The 20,298-nt window shown below is 50.9% G+C and overlaps 1 protein-coding gene and 1 pseudogene across 4 annotated transcripts in view; both read right to left on the bottom strand.

Moving 5' to 3' along the window:
- LOC149338789 (uncharacterized) overlaps positions 1–16,555 on the bottom strand; it is a 199,095-nt gene extending 182,540 nt beyond the window's left edge. For all 4 annotated transcript variants that reach the window (XR_016283761.1, XM_089550359.1, XM_089550357.1 and 1 more), the window contains exon 1: positions 16,285–16,555. Coding sequence is in view for 3 of the 4 variants with exons in the window: in XM_089550359.1 (XP_089406485.1) it covers positions 16,285–16,393 (109 nt within the window). In the remaining variant the exon portion in view is untranslated. The remainder of the gene's footprint in view (positions 1–16,284) is intronic.
- LOC149338791 (uncharacterized) lies at positions 4,444–7,506 on the bottom strand (annotated as a pseudogene).
- Positions 16,556–20,298: the final 3,743 nt, after the last annotated feature.

A 20,298-nucleotide genomic window follows, 5' to 3' on the forward strand; every position in this document is an offset into this window, starting at 1 on the left:
CTGTACTGTGCCCGGCGGTACTTAAACATTTCAACGCATCCTTTGATGGCACGTGCCAGTTCTGTGGGGAGGTGGCTGACACCTTCCACATGGTTTGGGCGTGTCAATCAAACCCATCCATCCCCCCCAACCCCAACCCCACCAAAGAGGACTGGGAGGCGGCCCTGCTCGGCTGTCAGGACCTAAAGACCCAAAAGGCCTTGGTTCACCGGACGCGGGCGGCGTTGCTTGCCAATGGGGCCCCGGAATAGGGGCTCCACCTAGTATTGTTAAGGGAAAGGGCCAATAGGGCCTACCCCAATCACCTCTCTGTAAATATTTATTGCATTATAAATGTTTTTCACCACCTACCGATGAAAATTGAACAATCTGCTGACCATAGTACGAACATTTGGTAGGAGTAAATTGTTGTTGAAAGCGAACCAGCTAACCTTTGAATTGTTGAGGCTAGATGATAAGAACGGAACGGGTGGCAGGAACTGGATAAGAAAATACCGAAATGAAATTGAGTGAGCTCTGTCACGCGTACGAAATTATTCATAAGAGATCTTGCATTATCAATACATGTGCTCGGCTTAATAATTAATATGGCTTTGTTCTGAATAACCTGTGTCAAAGCAAGGATAGAGCAATATATTTCACAAATATATTAGGACATACGTGCTGTGGCTGCGGATAAGTGAGTGATAGAGTGTCACTAGTTTTTTCAAGATAGAGCAGAAGCGTGAATTGATAGAATACGTATGTCAACACAAGTGTTGTGAATTGGGCGTGCTGGTTACCGCTAATACTTGAAACAACGCTCTTGGTGTATCCTTACTGTGTGTCGTCCTTTGTGGTGTTTCAACCATGCACGCATGCCATGTTCTATTTCATATTTACATAGGCAATATGGTGATGATACTTCAAATGGTTATCTAGTTGAACACCAGGTCATAAAGAACTGTTAGATGATATGTTTTAACTACGAATTGCGACTGAGAGAACACAGGCTAATTCTCGCTGACGGAAGCTGCATAGCTTAAATTTTGTTTGACAGGGGTTAATTGAAGCAATGATAGGGTTAATTGGAGGGATATGGGAGAGGCCTTTGTCCTGCAGTGGGCGTACTCAAGTTGATGATGATGAATATGAAGATTTTGTTGTCAGAGCCCCAAAAAACTTTTTGAAGGTTGCAGTCATTCTTAGAAATGTGACATGAGATGCCACTATGTAAGCAAAGGACGGTAATGTCGTGTGCACACAAAATGCGCCCAACTGATGGCAGACACCATATTTCTACAGTGCCAAACGAGTTGAGACAAACAAGGCGCTGACTAACGAGGCATTACTTTATTGACTATAGACAATATTTATAGGCTGCAGAAAATAGGATTGCGATCCTGCAATCTGCGATTGCAAGGCCTTATTGACTACTGCTCTGCACTGTGCCATCTTCACCCTGTGTTTCAGCTTATTAGGGCTGGGGTGCGTGGAAGCCTGTCACGCAGGTATCGCTTGAGAGTTTTTGACGTCAGGTTTGAACTTCAGGGAGTGTTCGTTGATTATTCTCACTTTTATGCTGCTTACAAATATTGTCCACTGTGAATAAAACGTTGAATTGTTAGTCAGCGTCGCGTTTCTCACGCCTCGTTTTCAGTTTGTGTTCGTCTTTTCTATTTGCCTTTGTTTTTATCTGCTCCAGATGACATACACTTGGGTATCATACTTGGCTGGATATTTGGATAGCATAGCTTGGTGGACGAAGTTAGGCCGGGCAGCTTACTGAGAATTTTTCTTTTCTACTGCTTTATGACGGATTTACCACCAATGTTGCCACCTGGATAGCAGTGTTCTCTGTACGCTGACGACGTCTGCATTTGTTGGGATTCGCACCCAGCTGCGAGTTTTCACCAAGAAATATTTTGTGAACGAAATAGGAATGATGCTTTCGCATACGAAAACATCAGTTTTGCCTTTGAGTCGAACGCAGCAAAAGCATATCCTGCGGCTCTGTCTAGGAGGTCAACCGCTGATTACTGTTAAGCACTACTGTTTTCTGGGAGTAGTGCTCCACCGACAACTGCCTTGGGCTGTACACGACAATACTATCGATGAGGTGAACTCAGAGATAAACGTGCTTCGCAAACTTTCTGGTTCGTCTTCGGGAAATTCAATGTCAGAACTGCTCAAAGGGTACAATGATATCATGCGCACAAAATTGTGTATTCGGCGCTTATACTGCACGGCCTGTGGCAGGCCACAGACGAGCAATTACACAGGGTGATAGCTAGACGTCTTCGAGTGTGTTTGGGCGCAACGCAAGCGACTGCTAGCCGATAGTTACTGCATAGGCATGACAGCCTGCATTTCAAATCTTGCCAGCAACGGAGGCTTGCCTACAGATTTCCTGTCTAATGCACCAACATGTAAAACACCTGTCAGTTTCCGGGCTAGAGGATCGTGATGCATGTGCAAGATATCAAGGGTTTCCAGAACACCTCCAGCATGTTTCAAATTATCTGTAGTGGAAGGGATAATTAGAAAACCCGTCCTGGTGGCGCCTGCTGCTAACCAGTTAGCCATATACCAACTATGCATGCGACATCCTGGCCGCATTCATGTATATACTGATTTTTAGTCTTAAAAATTCATCGACATCTGCATCGGTAATTAGAGAGCTCAATGAGCCACGCGCGGTTAAACTGGTAGAAGCAACAGTGTCAATCACAGTCGAGATATATGCAATTCATTTGACATAACAATCGATATAACCGTGGGAGATCCACGCAGGTGGGTGAAATTCAGCGACTCATAGTATGCATCAGAATCCCTGGACAACGCAAGTTCTGAAGCATGGAAGACACGTTTAGTTTACGAAATGCTCAAAGATTTCTCATAAGCATCATCGATGCCGCATTTAGGAGTCTTTCAATGGATACCTGGGCATCGCTCTACCCTAGCGAACATTGATGCAGATGCAGCAGCAAGGCAGGCTCTTGGTAATACTTCAACTTCTAGGCAACTGTTACCAGGTTGTGAAATCTCCTTTCTGTTAAGATAAATGGCCGTCGGTATGAGCGAAAACATGTGGTTCGAGCAAAATTACTCCTCTAACTTTTATGAAATTTACCCCGTCTCAAAGTTCCGAATATCACTAAAGTGAAGACTAGTAACTCTCATCCACTGCCTACAATTGGGAGAAGTCTACACGAATCACTTTCTTTAGCGAAATTGGCATGCAGAGAACTGCCGATGTACTCCAACGGTTACCACGCTGTCCAAAGCCTTACAGTTTTACTGCTCTACTAAAGGGGACTTGAACACCATCTATGGAGGTTTTTCATTCCTCAAAAAGGTATAAGGTTCATGGCAGACGCATGAGGTACACAGCGGGGCGATCATAGCGCTGAAATCTTTCTTCGACCGTACCGGCATCCACGGGGATGTACTAGATATTGCTTGCGTAAATTTCGCGTTTGTTCGCCTCGGCTCATGCTCTGCAGCATACTGGTAACCATTTAAATTTGTTTTAACATCCGATGTATCTGACATCGTTATTATTGCTGCCTTTATACAATTCACTTTAATTAGGAAACATCAATTCCCATAGTAATACCTCATTTTATGTCGGTAGGTAATACCATTACTTATAGTTTACATTTATATTTTACAATGGTAATTCTGGCGCATGGATCCTAACTTTTGTATTAAATGCGCATGTGTGCGCTGTAGCTGGCTTTTTTGAGCGCTACCTCTCCAGTTCCGGCGTTTTTCTTTTGATGTGTGAAAAAAGGAATTGCCGGTGCCACAATCAGGCACCAGCATCTCCCTTTGGGGTCATGTAAATAGAAGAAAAGCAAGGAAAGCGCCTACGCCCAAAACACTGGCATAGGTATAAAATGTTTGCTCTCCCTAATTAGGGATGCTGGGTGTGGAAGGGGGCGTCCAAAGAAAAAAAATTGCTGACGATTACCTTACTTCCTAACGCGAAATTTCAGCGCAGCTCAGCAGCGGTTTCAGCTTTTTGATAGATTGAGGCAAAGAATTCTACGGCGGTGACGGTAAGCTTCTGCTTTGGCGGCATGCGCCCCTGGATGCTGGCGGTGACCGCGCTGGGCTTCTGCTCTGGCAGCTCGTTGAGCAGCAGCGGCAGACAAAGGACTGCCACCGGTTGCCTCGCTCATGGCTCCGAGAGAAGTGGCAGAGAATAAACTATTTATATAGGCAGGCAGTTCGCAGTGGCGAACGGCGGCGGCTATGCATTGCGGCTCGGGCGGGGCACATATCGAGATCCGCCGCCACCAGTCCGGCGCTCTGATTGCCGCCGCACAGGGGAGGCATTGGAGGTGGAGCGAAGAGAGAAATTAGATATCGGGAGGTCGTGACAGATGATGATGAATTAACATTTTTTGGGCCCGAAATAAATCGTTGGAGCACGCAGGCACCAGACGGGATGGTGCCCTAGTTAAGGGACCTGTATGTTCCCAGCAGCTCCTGGCCGCGGCCCGTCAGTGCGAGCTGAATCGACAGAGAGGAGCTGGATAACAAGATCTCCTATTGCTGAAGGTGTTGGGAATTGATGGTGTTGGCGGGAAGGGGAGGAGGGGGGATCTTGAGTTCTGTGCACTATGCTAAGACGTCCGGCAGGGTGCCCTTTTCTCATTCGCACAAAGGACAGAGCGTATCGTGTTCCGCAGAGTACATGCGGTTCATCAGCACAAGATGCGCAAGCGATCCCGCTTGCGCTCGACGCAGGATCGTCTGTTGTTGGCTGGTGAGTTTGGAGTGCGGTTCTGGCAGTCTGCATCTTTCCTCTCGGTACATTCGGGTAATGTCCCGAAAGCTGGTAACCGGGTGCGGTAACTCTTCCGGCTCGTGCTCGGCCCGGATTGACATTTCTCGGACATGGTAGTCAGCGATGGTGTTGCCTGCTACCTGCGAATGAGCCGGGACCCACACGAGCTCTATGGCTCTTCCTGGAGGCTTGCACTTGAATAGAATTGTTTGGGCCGCGGAGGAGATTACCTCCCGGCGGAAGCTTCCATAGGCTGTCTTTGAGTCGGTGACCACGGAGTCCACGCTCGGCTGTGCTAGTGCAAGGGCCACAGCCACTTCTTCGGCAACTACAGCGTCTGTTGTCTCCAGGGACGCGCTGACAATCAGCCTGCCTTATGGTCGTCACCACCACCGCTGCACAGTTACTGTGTTTTCGGAGCGAGGCGTCTGCGTAGAGGACCCTGGGGTTCGTTTTCAGCTTCCGGGCTATGATGCTGGCCCACGCGGTGCGCCTCTCGTCGTCCTTGCCAGGCGCCATGTTCAGGGGAAGGGATTTGTTCTGAATGGTCCTCTTCCAGTCTTCCGGAAGGGCCGCCTTGATGGGTACTGGCTCGATCTGTCATCCTATCTTGCGTCGGATGGCTCGTCCGTGTTCCGTGTGACTGAGCCGGATTCTCTGATTAGAGAGGTGGGCTTCCATGAGCTCCTCCACCGTGCTCTGGGCGCCCATATCCAGCAGTCTTTGCGAGGACGAGTATATGCCATGCCCAGTTCTTGCTTCGTTGCCTTACGAAGTGTTGTATTCTTTCTTGTTTCAGTTTCGTTTCTTTCAGTGTACATATCGTCATCGTCATTCAATATGATTTCCTATATAAGTGGCTTCACTGTGACGAATAAAAGAGAGTGTTTCTGCATACTGCGCTTGCGTGGTCCGGTGTCATGCGTCTGGTCTGAACCAGACACCACATATTGGCGAAGAGGATGGAATTCGAACCCACGCGGGCTATCCGGAAGAAATTGTCACAGATAATGGGCCTCAGTTTGGATCGCAAATGTTTGAAACATTCTTGAGAGAGAGGGGTATTGCGCATCGTTGTTCTTCTCTGTACTATCCACAGGGAAACGGCGCGATTGAACGTTTTAATCGCGTGCTGAAAGATTTCATGCAGGTTGCCCGATTGGAATAACGGCCTCCTCAGGCTGCTGTGGTTGACTATCTCGGCATATATAGGTCCACGCCGCATGCGACAACGGGTGTGTCGCCAGCTAAGTTGCTCCACGGGCGTCAGCCGAGGACAAGACTCAATACAGTGGGTTTGCCGACAAGAGAGGGTGTCCATGCCGGTTCGAATGTTCCTGCTAGGGTTAAGGCGAAGCAGATGTATGCAAAACAGCATACGGACAGGAGGCCAGGTGCGAAAAGACCAGCCTTTAGAGTAGGGGACTTCGTTCGTGTACGCAAGCCAGCAGGCGGTGGGAAAGCGTCGGTAAATTACATGGGACCTTTCAAGATTGTCGGCAGAAAAGGCAAAAATAGCTTTTTGATGAGCGACGGTCGTTGCTGGAACGCGTCTAAACTAGTTCGGGTTCCCTGCAATCAATCGCAGACAATAGAACAATGGGCATGGGAATTGCCTCATCACTACTCGGGTACCTCTGGGCCTGAAAGCCGCGCAGGCGCTGAACAGGGTGAATTGTTGCGATTGCCGGAAACAAGGGCTGAAGTTACTGAAGAAGTGGTTGCTCCTTTAGAGGATTCGGTGGAGCAACCTTTGCGTCGAAGCACTAGGGTACGCCGACCTGTAGAAAGATTTGGGTTTTCTTTACCTGAACAATAAGTGTTTAGTTCGTGTTATTTTGGTTGTTGCAAATTACTATGTTGTATTTTCAAGCGGGAGGCGATGTTGTATTCTTTCTTGTTTCAGTTTCGTTTCTTTCAGTGTACATATCGTCATCGTCATTCAATATGATTTCCTATATAAGTGGCTTCACTGTGACGAATAAAAGAGAGTGTTTCTGCATACTGCGCTTGCGTGGTCCGGTGTCATGCGTCTCGTCTGAACCAGACACCACACGAAGCATCGTATTTAATGTGTCCTTATTCGCCTTCATCAGCTAGAGTTACGCGGAGGAGTAGATAACCTGCGACACGACGAACGCGCGTACCAGGCGCATGATATCGTCCTCTTTAAGGCCTCGATTTCTGTTAGATACCCTCCAAATCATACTAAGTATCTGTTCGGTTGTAGTCTAGATCTTCGTGACGGCGGCGTGTGCCTTCCCGTCGCTCTCAAGTAGTAGGCCAAGAATCCTTACCTGCTGTGTTGGCTTGATGGCCGTTCCGTTGATGGTGATGGTCACGTTCGGCAGCAGCTCCTTCCTGAATTTTTCCGGTTGTACCATGAGCAGCTCTCATTTCTGGGGAGCGCAGCTCAGTCCGCACAACTTTGCGCACTCGTGCAGGCGCGTTGCCGCCTGCTGCAAGGCTTTCTCCATCCAGGCATCGGACCCGGCTCGGGTCATTTTGAAGAGCAGCGGCGACAAGACCGATCCCTGAAGGGTGCCCCTATCGTCGGGCTCGACAGGGTCCAAGTTCTCTTCCCCTATCCTCATGGGCGCCGTTCGATTTGACAGAAAATCTTTTATGTAGCCTAATGTCTTTCGGCCACACCTGGTCTTGTTCATACTCTGCATCATGCTTGCCTGGGACACGTTTTCAAACGCTCCCTTCAGGTCGAGGGTGAGCATCCCTCGAGGCGCATGCCTCGTTGCTGGCTTGACGACCGGTTCGTGGAGTTGGTTCATTATGTCTTGTGGGCTGAGATGTTGCCGGAAGCCCTATATCGTCTCCGGCATATGATCTGTTTCTTCGAGGAGCTTCTGCAGCCGGCGAATGACTATGCGCTCTATCAAATTCCCCACGCAGGACGTGAGGGAGATGGGCCGCATGTTTTCTATTGTAAGGGCCTTGTCGGGCTTTGGAATGAAGCGGACCTCGATGTCTTTCCATTCCTTTGGCAACCGCGAGCTCTCCCACGCGCGGGAGATGGCGCAAGGAGCGTGTGCAACTAGAGCAGTGCGCTGCTCCATCTTCGCAGCTCGTTACGAGAGACAACGGTGAGGGCGGCGCTGCGAAACGCAGGAACAGGCGCCAAAGAGATGCGCTGTAAAAGCACTAACGAATTCTGCGGGATTAGTGCATGTTAACGATCATCAGGTGGAGGAAATTATCCGAGCCGCAGAGAGAGAGAGAAAACTTTATTTCAACAGGAATTCGGGGCACGCCCGAGGGTCCACGCACGACTCCACTGCACTCAAGTGTTTATGTTCGTGAGGTCCATAACACTGGCAGCACGGCCGGCGGCGATGATCTGCACGGCCGGTGGCGATGGTCTGCACGGCCGGGTCCTCCGAGCGCAGCAGGGTCTCCCAGCCCTCCCAGGTCTTGAGGTTCTCTAGGTCCCGCGGGGGAGGGTCCGACGGGCAGAGGGAAAGGATGTGGAGGGAAGAAGCGAAGGGTTCTGGCATAGGACACATGCGGGCGTCGGAAAGGATGGATGATAGAGGGCTAGGTTAAGGGGTAAGGGGAGAGTGTGTGTCTGTAGTCTGCGCCAGAGTGTTGCGTGTTTGTTATTTAGGGAGGGGTGGGGTGGAGGAAGAGCTGGCGTGAGGCTCTGTATGCCTGGGTCAGCTCACTGAATGTGTGCATGCGCTCCTTCGTGAATCCCCGATCCGAGGCCACCTGAGCCCGGTTTAAAGGACCTCGGGCTAAAAGGTTGGCAGCCTCGTTTCCGGGATTCCCGGAGTGCGCAGGCACCCATATCAGTTCCACATGGCGGGGCGGGGGTGCATTGGGCGAGTCCAGTATGCCAAAAGCAGGGACATGAACTTGGCCTCGACCAAACTTTAAAATAGCAGTTTTAGAGTCACTTAATATATACCGGGCTTCCGTCCGAATGATAGCAAGTGCAATGGCGTCTTCCTCTGCAGCCTCTGTGGACGTGTCTGGAGGGAGAGGTAGTGTGAGGTGGGTGGATGAAGAGTCCGCCACAGCTGCTATCGCTTCATCACCCGTGCAGGCAGTGTCCACCCAAAGGGCGTCCGACTCGGGGCCGTACGCTCGATGGAGTGCCTCGCACGGGCTCTGTGGCGCTGCTCATGGTGGGAGGGGTGCATATTCCTCGAGAGCGGCCTAATGAGAAGCTCCCGGTGAGAGGGTCGTGGGATGGCGAGGAGGGTTGGGTCGTTGACCGGTATTCTGATTCCGAGTGAGTCCAGGATATACCGACCTGTGGAGGTTTGTGTGAGACTGACGTATTGGGCCTTTCGGTGGGCCTCCACCAGTTCCCTGACCGTGTTGTGGAGGATCAGGCCTAGTAATCTGCCTATGGGTGTGTTGAGGGGAAGATGAAGTGCGATGCCAGATGTGAAGGTGATGCCGTCACATATCTGTCCCAAGATCAATGGGCAGAGCTCCTCAGATGCTGTTGGATTTGTGTCTGCAGCGCGGCCAGCCGCTTTTTAAGCGTTCTGTTGTGTTTGTTGGCTTTCCAGCGTACCAGGATGCTGTGATAAGCCTCCCAGAGGTGGGCTAGGCGTGTGTCAAGGGTAGGTGTTTCGGTTGTAGTGTCAATGTGTCAATGTGTCGCGTGTTGTTATGAACGTCATGCTTGAGTGACTGCACCCATGCGTCGATGTCTGCGATGGGAATGTCTGGGAGGGCGGTGCGTGCAGTGCGAAATGCATCCCAGTTAATGAGTTTGTGTATGGCATTTGCGTAACGGGGTGGTTTGTACGGGACAGTGATTTGTATAATGTAATGATCACTGCCCAGTGTATGTTGTGTTCTGTTCCAGGTAACGCCGCGGATACAGCGGCTCAGCCTCAGGTCCGGACTTCTGTCCATGCTGACACTGTTGCCGATCCGTGTAGGCGTCTGAAACGTGTTGTGCACAGTGAGTTGGAGGTTCTGCAGGAGCAGCCAGAGCCTGCGACATAGATGTGTCGTGGTTGTGTATCCCCAGTCAGTATGCTGACTGTTGAAGTCCCCACCGATGAGTAGGGGATGTTTCCCTGCTAGATGGTGTAGCTTTCGCAGAAGTGATTCCAGCGAGGCCATCGGCTGGTAAGGGGGGTGGTATATGTTTGCTATAAATATAGAAAGAAGTGAATGTGTGTGATGTATAAGTTCAGTGATCACGCAGGGCTTCTCAGACGTGATGTGATGAAATTTGTAGGTGAGGCTGCGGTGGATGATTGTGGATGCCCTGGGTGTGTTAGTGGTATCCGAGTGTGTAGATGTGTAGCAGGGCAGGGTTGCCTAGTGTGCAGTCTCCTGTAGGAGTAGTATGACAGAAGCCAACAGCCACAGAAACCAAGGGGCACAACGGTTTTTTTTTTAATTTATTCATTTATTTTGTGGGGTTGATCAATTTAGAACATTACTGAATATTTTATCGCTTAAAGCTAATTGATAGAAAAGCAGAAGAAAAAACAACCACATGCCGCCGGTGGGATCCGAACCCACGACCTCCGAATTACGCGTCCGGTGCTCTACCTCTGAGCTTCGGCGACGGCTGTCAATCCTTCTGCTTTCGGGGGTATTTATGTTTACAAGTAACCTAACCTTGAGAGTGTTCATCAGCGCCACCCACGTTCATAAGCGGCGGACGTTGAACGTCCTGAGTTACCGCAGGTCTGACGTAGAACGTCATCGAACGGAGAGGGTGGAAGCTGCGTGAGAACCCTCTTATGCTTCCTATGGCATCAAGGCTGCCAGAACCGAGGCCCTCACTAAGCAATTAAGCAAACAAAGGAAGGGGATGAGGGGCTCGTTATAAATATGACAGAAGCCAACAGCCACAGAAACCAAGGGGCACAACGGTTTTTTTTTAATTTATTCATTTATTTTGTGGGGTTGATCAATTTAGAACATTACTGAATATTTTATCGCTTAAAGCTAATTGATAGAAAAGCAGAAGAAAAAACAACCACATGCCGCCGGTGGGATCCGAACCCACGACCTCCGAATTACGTATGGGACAGTATGTGGGACGTGGGTGTGATGGTGGGAAGGAGAAGTTGCAGAGGCGCGCGCTTTGCCCGGAAGCCGCGGCAGTTTCAAGTTAAAATGGGAAGATAATTAGGGTTCCCCCCCGCCATATTGGATGGTGGGGGGGATTAAGGAGGGTAGTGAGACGGGTGTCAATTGGTATGTGTTGTTCAGGAAAGGTGCTTTGCGCTTGTGTAGGTAGGATGGGGGTAGTTGATTGAGGAGGGTGGTAAGACGGGTGTCAATTGGTATGTGTTGTTCAGGAAAGGTGGTTTGCGCTTGTGTAGGTAGGATGGGGGTAGTTGAAGGGGTTTGAAGTTGAGTGAAGCGATGGGTAAGATTATGTTCCAAGAGCTCCATCATCTTGGTAAACATAGCGTCCATGCGCTGCTCCAGTTTTGCTCAGTGAGGGTGACAGCAAGGTGTTTGAATCTGGCCTCGAGGCGGGCGTCTAGCTCTTTTAGTTTGTGGTCAAATTTGGCCTCGTGCGTTGCTAATTTAGCGTCTATTTCTGAGTGGTGGTGGTGAAAAACATTTATAATGCAATAAATATTTACAGAGAGGGGATTGGGGTAGGAACTATTGGCCCTTTCCCCTAACAATACTAGGTGGAGCCCCTATTCCGGTGCCCCATTGGCAAGCAACGCCGCCCGCGTCCGGTGAACCAAGGCCTTTTGGGTCTTTAGGTCCTGACAGCCGAGCAGGGCCGCCTCCCAGTCCTCTCTGGTGGGGTTGGGGTTGGGGGGGATAGATGGGTTTGACTGACACGCCCAAACCATGTGGAAGGTGTCAGCCACCTCCCCACAGAACTGGCACGTGCCATCAAAGGATGCGTTGAAATGTTTAAGCACCGCCGGGCACAGTACAGTGTTAGTAAGAATTCTGATGAGGAGGCGCTCGTCAGCGCGATCCAGACCCTTACAAGGGGCCGGGTAGCGCCGGTGCTCCTCCTTGTAGTAATCGGTGATTTGTTTGAATGTAATGGCCAGATTGTCTGATTGGGAGTACCCTTCCAAGGACAGGGAGATAGCCCGGGGAGAGAGTGTGCGGGCGGCCTGATCGGCCTGTTCGTTTCCCTGGAGTCCCTGGTGACCGGGGGCCCAAATCAGGTTGCGTGGAGTTGGATCTTCAGATCGACAGCTATATTCCAGTATGCGCCAGGCAAGCGGGGGAGCCCAGCCCAACTCGTAGTTCCGACAGGCCCCTCGCGAGTCGGTGATGATGTGTTTCGACTTGGGAGTAGTGAGAGCAAGAGCAATGGCAATCTCCTCCGCGTGTGTTCCGCTGTAGGCTTTGAAAGTGAGCCCGTTGACTGTGTTTGTGTAGTGTACTACTGCGGCCGTGGGAACAGGCGGGGGTGTGGCGTCTGTGGTGCTTTATTTCTTTGCAGGACGGGTGCTCGAATTGTCTGTGGATGATGAGGTCGAGTTAATGACAGCGGCTGCGGGTTGAGGGGGCATAGAGGGGGCGGAGGTGCTCAGGAGGGAGGAAAGGCGGCTTACCTCGTCACGCAAGGCCTTTAGTTCCTGGTCTCTCGAATCTGCCTGGGAGGACTGGGACCTGTTCCTCATTTTAAGGCGAAAACATTACTACCTTCTTTACGAGAAAAGCAGGTGGCGTACGTTTTGTATTATTGTGCACCCACATGGGAGAGAAAATCCCAGTGATCGCAAGAAAAATAGCCACCCGGGCGGGTGCTTAAAAACTATCGATGGAAACTCTATAAAGTGTGCTTGGCAAAAGCATTGTGGTCAACCCTCTGCCGCTTCCCCGAACCGCTTGGCGCGTGGCGGGCTTTCCCGCATGTGCGGTTTTTAATACCTCCCGTTGTCGGCATTGTGGTGACGTCACGCCTAGACCGAGAGCCAACATCCGGGCACTGAATTCCACTCATCCGGGCACTGAAACAAGATACGTTGTTGTTGCGACTGAGAGAAGCATGAAAAGAAAATTGCACGGGCCTGCTTACTGGCTCTACCCGAGCCACCACCATTGCCACGTGCAGATAGAGGAGAGTACATCCGGGCAACGTGCGAGATTTAACAAGACACCCTAAGCCCTCCTACAGGACCGGCATACAAGCGCATGTAGCTTCGCGCTGAACTGGTGGTGGCTTTCCTCCCTTTCTGTACGGTGGGGTTCGGGTGTCCACCGAGATGACAGAGAATTAGTGCGCCATTGCCTTTCCTCAAAAAGCGTTGCGTTCAAAGAGCAAGGCATCGCGCCCAACGGCAATGCGAGCCGAGGAAGTAGCGATAGCGCTTGCTGCCGCCCACACCAATTCGAGAATCTTCATTACGGACTCCCGAAAAGCATGTGATCATTACTTCGCAGGGGAGATCTCCCGCTTAGCTGCTTGAATTCTAAGACGGACTGCCACTGATCCAACACCCAAAAGAATCATTTGGGCTCCTGGCCACCAGGGCTTACGAGGTAATGAGGCCGCTGACGCGGCTGCCCGAGCGCTTACTCACCGGGCTCCTCATCCCAGCTCCTCTGGCTCGGGGACTAACCAGCCGCTGCTGCGATTCAGGGAAATTATAACGCATTATAGCGACATCCACCACCTTTTCCCGGCCCCTGCAAAGGGGCTGAGTAAGACGGAGGAGCGAACTTTAAGGCGCCTGCAGACAGGTACTCTACTCTGTCCTGCAATCTTAAAGCATTACGATCCTAACACGGATGGGCGATGCCCGCACTGTGGGGAGACCTGTGATATCTTCCACATGGTGTGGGCATGTACTCAAAATCCCCACCTCCCCCCTTCCCCTACCCCTTCCAGAGAGGCATGGGAGACTGCCCTCCTCAACTGCCCCTCGCTTAAGTCCCAAAGGGCTCTGGTGAAACGTGCGAGAGACGGGGCATTGTCATGCGGTGTCCCGGACTAGGGACGCCGACCATGTAGCGGGGCCACTCTGTGCCTCCCAAACTCTATTTCAGTAATTAAAAGTTTTCACCACCACCGTGGAGTGCCTGGCAGCGCTACAACACGCTGTAGCGTTCCACTCCTAAAGGCGAAGCTTAAGCGTAATTAATTGGCTGTTGTTTAATATTTAGTCTTTAATCAATAATTAGTCACTAATTAGTAATTTGCCATTACTCCGTCATCAATTATGAATTTTGCTCGAGGCCGAGTTCATTTCCCTGCTTTTGGCATACTGGACTCGCCCAATGCACCCCCGCCCCGCCATGTGGAACTGATATGGGTGCCTGCGCACTCCGGGAATCCCGGAAACGAGGCTGCCAACCTTTTAGCCCGAGGTTCTTTAAACCGGGCTCAGGTGGCCTCGGATCGGGGATTCACGAAGGAGCGCATGCACACATTCAGTGAGCTGACCCAGGCATACAGAGCCTCACGCCAGCTCTTCCCCCACCCCACCCCTCCCTAAATAACAAACACGCAACACTCTGGCGCAGACTACAGACACACACTCTCCCCTCATCCCTTAACCTAGCCCTCTATCATCCATCCTTTCCGACTCCCGCATGTGCCCTATGCCCAGAACCCTTCGCTTCTTCCCTCCACATCCTTTCGCTCTGCCCTGCGGACCCTCCCCCGCGGGACCTAGAGAACCTCAAGACCTGGGAGGACTGGGAGACCCTGCTGCGCTCGGAGGACCCGGCCGTGCAGACCATCGCCGCCGGCCGTGCTGCGAGTGTTATGGACCTTAGGAACATAAACACGAGTGCAGTGGGGTCGTGCGGGGACCCTGGGGCGTGCCCCGAATTCCTGTTGAAATAAAGATTTCTCTCTCGCTCTCTGACGTAATCCAGTGGTGATGCAACCAATGTCACATAGGCAAAGTGGTACAAATAACCGATTATCGAAAGCATAGATTACAAAGATGAAAGGCAAACAGAAACTAGCTTAGCGTACTTCCTTTAACGTGCTTATGCTTTCTTTCAGAGCCTCGTTCTCTGCTTCAACTTTTTTCACGGAAGCTTTCATTTCCTCATAGCACTGGTTTATGAAAGTCATGCTGGCCTGACAAGGCAGGGCGGAAGAGATTCCCGAGACACTCACAGGAAACGATTGCGTCCACATGGACCAGTGCGCAGTATGTGTGGTGTGGTGTGCTGTGGCGTGTTGAACACAGACCCATTTCAAGATTTTGACTTGTACCATCTACAACCAATGTGTGTTATGCCCGCAAACATTTCATGCTTACTCTATTCTCGGTTACGGGAGACGCAGAAATTTTTTATTACGGAGAAAGCCTTTAATGCATCATACTGTCGTTAGCAGACGCGTCGGCAGCCGCGTCGTAAGATTCGTCCGCCTTTCGGCGTCACTGCTTAACAAGAAACTGCACCGAGGGTGGGAATCGAACCAGGGCTAGGGTGGCCAGTCTAGCCATCCTACCAGGGCCTTTGGCATTTGAAGCGGAGACGCTACCACTCCGCCAGAAAGGCTCAAAGCTCGAGCATGAATAAAGGCGCATCTAGTGAATGCATGGGTTTCATAAATAAAATAAAAGGAATAAAGTCAGGAAAAAGAAAACTCAATAAAAATAACGAAATAAAAAACAAAAGAAAAATAAGATATGAAAGTAAAAATAAAAAACAATAAAATTGCTTGATGAATATTCATTCATCAAGCATTCCACTGCACGAAGGACCCGCAATACAAGGGAGCACTCCTTACAGCCTCTTTTCGCTAAAACGAACTCATTTAAGCACAGTTTCTGCCCTCAAACAATAGCAGATTGGAACGCACTCCCTGAATCGATTTTTAACTCTCCTGACGTAGAACAGGCGCTAAAAACATGTTTGCTTCAGTAAAAAGGAAGTGACTCTCCTGTATTCAATTTTAAGCATGTATTTCTCTTTGTCGTTGCTATGTTCATCTTTTAAGTTCCATTTTTGCTGTTTGTCACATGAAATGTTTTCACGTGGTGTTGTAATTTGTGTTTTCTTATGCCCCTCCTGCTTGGGCCAACGCTGGCGTGCAGTATTTTGAAATAAATAATAAATAAAATAATAAATAGGAAAATGAGCAAAAATAAAAAAATCCTAAAAAAATGGCTGAGGCTCAGGTTAAGCCTAGTCAGATGCGAAGCATATTGATGGCTAGGCTTGGTAATACATGGCTTTCCTTGGTTGACGTTCATCCCGCTCTTCATCGGTCTCTGTGGCACGCTGAAGCTTTCGCTTCTCGTTCAAATCAGCCCTGCTTCTAGGCGGCATCCCAACACCTGGCCGCCTCGTAAGTGCCCGGAGAGTTGTTGTGACTGAGAGAAGGATGAAAAGAAAATTGCACGGGCCTGCTACTGGCTCGAGCCAAGCCACCACCGCTGCCACGTGCAGATAGAGGAGAGTTAGAAGAGCAGAGGAAAGAAAAAAAGGAAAGAAAAGACGCGCGTCGCAGCAACAACTGCGTCCGCCGGAGCGGACGCTGCTCAAAAAACAGATAAGCGGCCGAAGCCGCGCTCGCCGAAGCGAGGGCAGATAAGCAGGCAAGCTCAGCTTTATACCGCTGCTGTAGCGTCCCGTGGTCAGCTGCAGGGCCTCTGATGTGGAGCCTCCACCGTCGCGGCCGACCGCGCGAGCCGGCAGCCCATCTCTCCTCTGCTGTGACGTCATGTTGTCACGTGGTCAGCCGCCGCGCCTCTGATGTGGAGCCTCCACCGCCGCGGCCGACCGCGCGAGCCGGCAGCCCATCTCTCCTCTGATGTGACGTCATGTTGTCACGTGGTCACGCTAAAGGTCAATGGTAGCTCCACCGCCGCGCTCGACGGGCTGTAGTGTAGCTCTAGTAATATACTTCGCATAAAATAAAAAAGTAAATAAAACAAACAGTGCGCCAGGAAACGCTGCAAGGCTCTAAAGTGCCGCCTGACTGACGCCTGATTCAGACGCCTGAATCGCGCTGTTGTGTTGTTGATGCGGCTGTATGAGCCATTGCCTAGCAACCGTCGCGGTGGACACCCGAACCACTCGATACAGGAAGCGAGGAAGTGGGAGTGAAAGAAGGTAGACAAATAGGTGCCGTAGTGAAGAAAATCAAAATTGTTTTTGAGGAAAGGAAATTACGCTGTCTCTGTCTTTGACGAAAGGAACTTGGGATGAGGTTCCGCCGCTGCGAGTAGGAGAGGGCACAGTTGGCACGATTCCAGTGCGCGGATGCACAGCGAGAGCCTGGACAGACACCGCGAGCATGCGCCATTAAATGCTTTCGCCTTAATAAAAATCTGGTTTATGGTTTATGGGGATTAACGTCCCAAAGTGACATAGGCTATGAGAGACGCCGTAGTGAAGGACTCCGGAAATTTCTACACATGGGGTTCTTTAACGTGCACTGACAACGCACAGTACACAAACCTCTAGAATTTCGCCTCCATTGAAATTCGGCCGCCGCGGCCGGGATCGATTTCGCGTCTTTCGGGTCCGCAGCCGAGCGCCATAAACACTGAACCCCCGCGGCGGCAAAAACTGTTCTCGTACGAAAATTGTGATGCAACAGTTCGTGTGGTTTCCTTGCAGTGTCATACATGCGTGTTTTTGTTGCGACTGTAGGAAGGATGAAAGGGAAAGGCCACGGACCTGCCCACTGGCTCGGGCTCAGCCACAATCGCTGTAACGTGCAGACAGGGGCGAGTTGAACGGTGTTAGGGGAAGTGGTGTAACATTTTAAGCATGAAATGCTTTTAAGCATGAAATGCTTTCAGCTCCCGTTGTCGGCAGTGTGGTGACGTCACGCCGAGACAGAGAGCCATCATCCGGGCACTGAAATCCACTCATCCGGGCACTGAATTCCAGTCATCCGGGCACTGAAATCCACTCATCCGGGCACTGAATTCCAGTCATCCGGGCACTGAAATCCACTCATCCGGGCACTGAATTCCAGTCATCCGGGCACTGAAATCCACTCATCCGGGCACTGAATTCCAGTCATCCGGGCACTGAAATCCACTCATCCGGGCACTGAATTCCAGTCATCCGGGCACTGAAATCCACTCATCCGGGCACTGAATTCCAGTCATCCGGGCACTGAAATCCACTCATCCGGGCACTGACTTACAGTCATCCGGGCTCTGAAACGAGAACATCCGGGCACCGTACGAGACTTAACGAGATTTAACGAGACTCTCTAAGCCCTCCTACGCGACCGGCATGCAAGCGCCGGTTGGTCTCCAAACGAGGCAAAAAATAACTGCTGCCAGTGCCTTCTCAATGTTTATCAAGGTATCAGTGGAGCTGGGGGTTTGATAATGCACGGAATTATAATTTCCAATTTCAGAATAACGCGTGCAGAAAGCACATAAGTGCTACGTTACACTTCGTTGTCATACGTGATCCGGGGGAGAAGCGCTGCGTTCAAAGGGCAAGGCATCGCGCCGAACGGGTGGTGGCGTTCCTCCCTTCCTTTATGGTGCGGTTCGGGTGTCCACCGAGATGGCAGAGAATTACTGCGCCATTTCCTTTCCTCAAAAAACCTTGCGTTCAAATGGCAAGGCATTGCGCTGAACGGGTGGTGGCGTTCCTCCCTTCCTGTACGGTGCGGTTCGGGTGTCCACCGACATGACATTAGGCCCGTAAACATTTCATGCTTACTCTACTCTCGTTTACGGGAGAGGCAGAGATTTTTAAGCATGAAATGCTTTTAGCTCCCGTTGTCGGTAGTGTGGTGACGTCACGCCGAGACCGAGAGCCATCATCCAGGCACTGAAATCCACTCATCCGGGCACTGAATTCCGGGCTCTGAAACGAGAACATCCGGGCACTGTACGAGACTTAACGAGATTTAATGAGACTCTCTGAGCCCTCCTACGCGACCGGCATGCAAGCGCCGGCTGGTCTCAAACGAGTCACAAAAAATAGCTGCTGCCAGTGCCTTCTCAATGTTTATCAAGATATCAGTCGAGCTGTGCGTTTGATAATACACGGAATTATAATTTCCGATTTCTAATAACGCGTGCAAAAACCACATACATGCCACAATATTTAAGCATGAAATGCTTTTAGCTCCCGTTGTCGGCAGAGTGGTGATAGTCACGCCAAGACTGAGAGCCAACATCCGGGCACTGAATTCCACTCATCCGGGCACTGAAACGAGAACATCCGGGCACCGTACGAGATTTAACGAGACTCTCTAAGCCCTCCTACAGGACAGGCATACAAGCGCCGGTAGCTTCGCGTCGAACGGGTGGTGGCGTTCCTCCCTTCCTGTATGGTGCGGTTCGGGTGTCCGCCTAGATGACAGAGAATTACTGCGCCATTTCCTTTCCTCAAAAAGCGTTTCGTTCAAAGGGCAACGCATCGCGCCGAACGGGTGGTGACGTTCCTCCCTTCCTGTACGATGCGGTTCGGGTGTCCACCGAGATGGCAGAGAATTACTGCGTAATTTCCTTTCCTCAAAAAGCGTCGCGTTCAAAGGACGAGGCATCACGCCGAACGGGTGTTGGCGTTCCGCGGACTGCCTGGCAGCGCTACAACACGCTTTCGCGTTCCACTCCTAAAGGCGCAGCTTAGGCGTCATTAATTAGCAGTTTATTAGTATTTAGTCATTAATCAGTCATTACACACTACTCAGTAATTTGTCATTACTTCGTCATGAATTATGTGTGACGTAATCCAGTGGTAACATCACCAGTGTCACATACGCAAAGTGGTGCTGAAAACGCTTTCGCCTCTACGCACTTCGGACAGTTTCGAAGTTTCGAACGCGCTGCATATACATTCTTGTCAGGCCTTCGTCTCGTCGTGTCCGCGTGCGCTTCGCATTATGCCCGTAAACATTTCATGCTTACTCTACTCTCGGTTACGGGAGAGGCAGTTTTTTATTCGAACATCCTTTCTGTTAGGCGTTCAGTACATCCTGGGCCAAGGCGACGAGGGCACGTTGCAGTCTCAGTTCCAGGGAGGCGAGCCAGATGGGCCACGGTGGGGGTGGGAGGAAAGGATAGGCGGGGTACTGGAAGGCTGCGTGGCACTGTGTAAGGCAGTGTTCTATGTCTGCATATGTGTGTGGACAGTTTGGGCACTGAGGTGTGGAAGTGTACCGGTATAGGTAAAGTTTGGCTGGTGTATGTAGCAGATTAAACTGTATTCGGCGAAGAATGCGAGCTTCACGGATCGATAAGGATGGGTGCGGTGGTGGTAAATCAGCTAAATTCAATTTTTCTGCGCGTAGTATTCGTCGACTGTACGTTTGTAAGCCCTGACCGCATGCTCCGTCGGTGGGCTCGTCCATGGGATCCCCGGCGCCCGGTGTGTAGTTTCGCAGGCAAGCTGGTGAGCCAGCTCATTGCCGGGGATGCCCATGTAACCAGGGATCCACCGAATGGTTACCGGTCGTGGGCTTAATTCTAAGAGGGCGGCATCTAAGGCCGATCGAGTAGTGAAAGGGAGGGCTCTTTCATGGAAGGCACGCAGAGCTGCCTGCGAGTCTGTATAGACAACGTATTGGGGGGCGGGGGATAGGGTTGCAAAGTGTGTGATGGCATCGGCGATCCCGTGTATTTCTAGGGCGAGCGTGGAGGGTGGGA

The sequence above is a fragment of the Amblyomma mixtum genome, chromosome 6 (genome assembly GCF_055824585.1).
Source record: "Amblyomma mixtum isolate Tamu chromosome 6, ASM5582458v1, whole genome shotgun sequence".
NCBI classification, from domain to species: Eukaryota; Metazoa; Arthropoda; class Arachnida; order Ixodida; family Ixodidae; genus Amblyomma; species Amblyomma mixtum.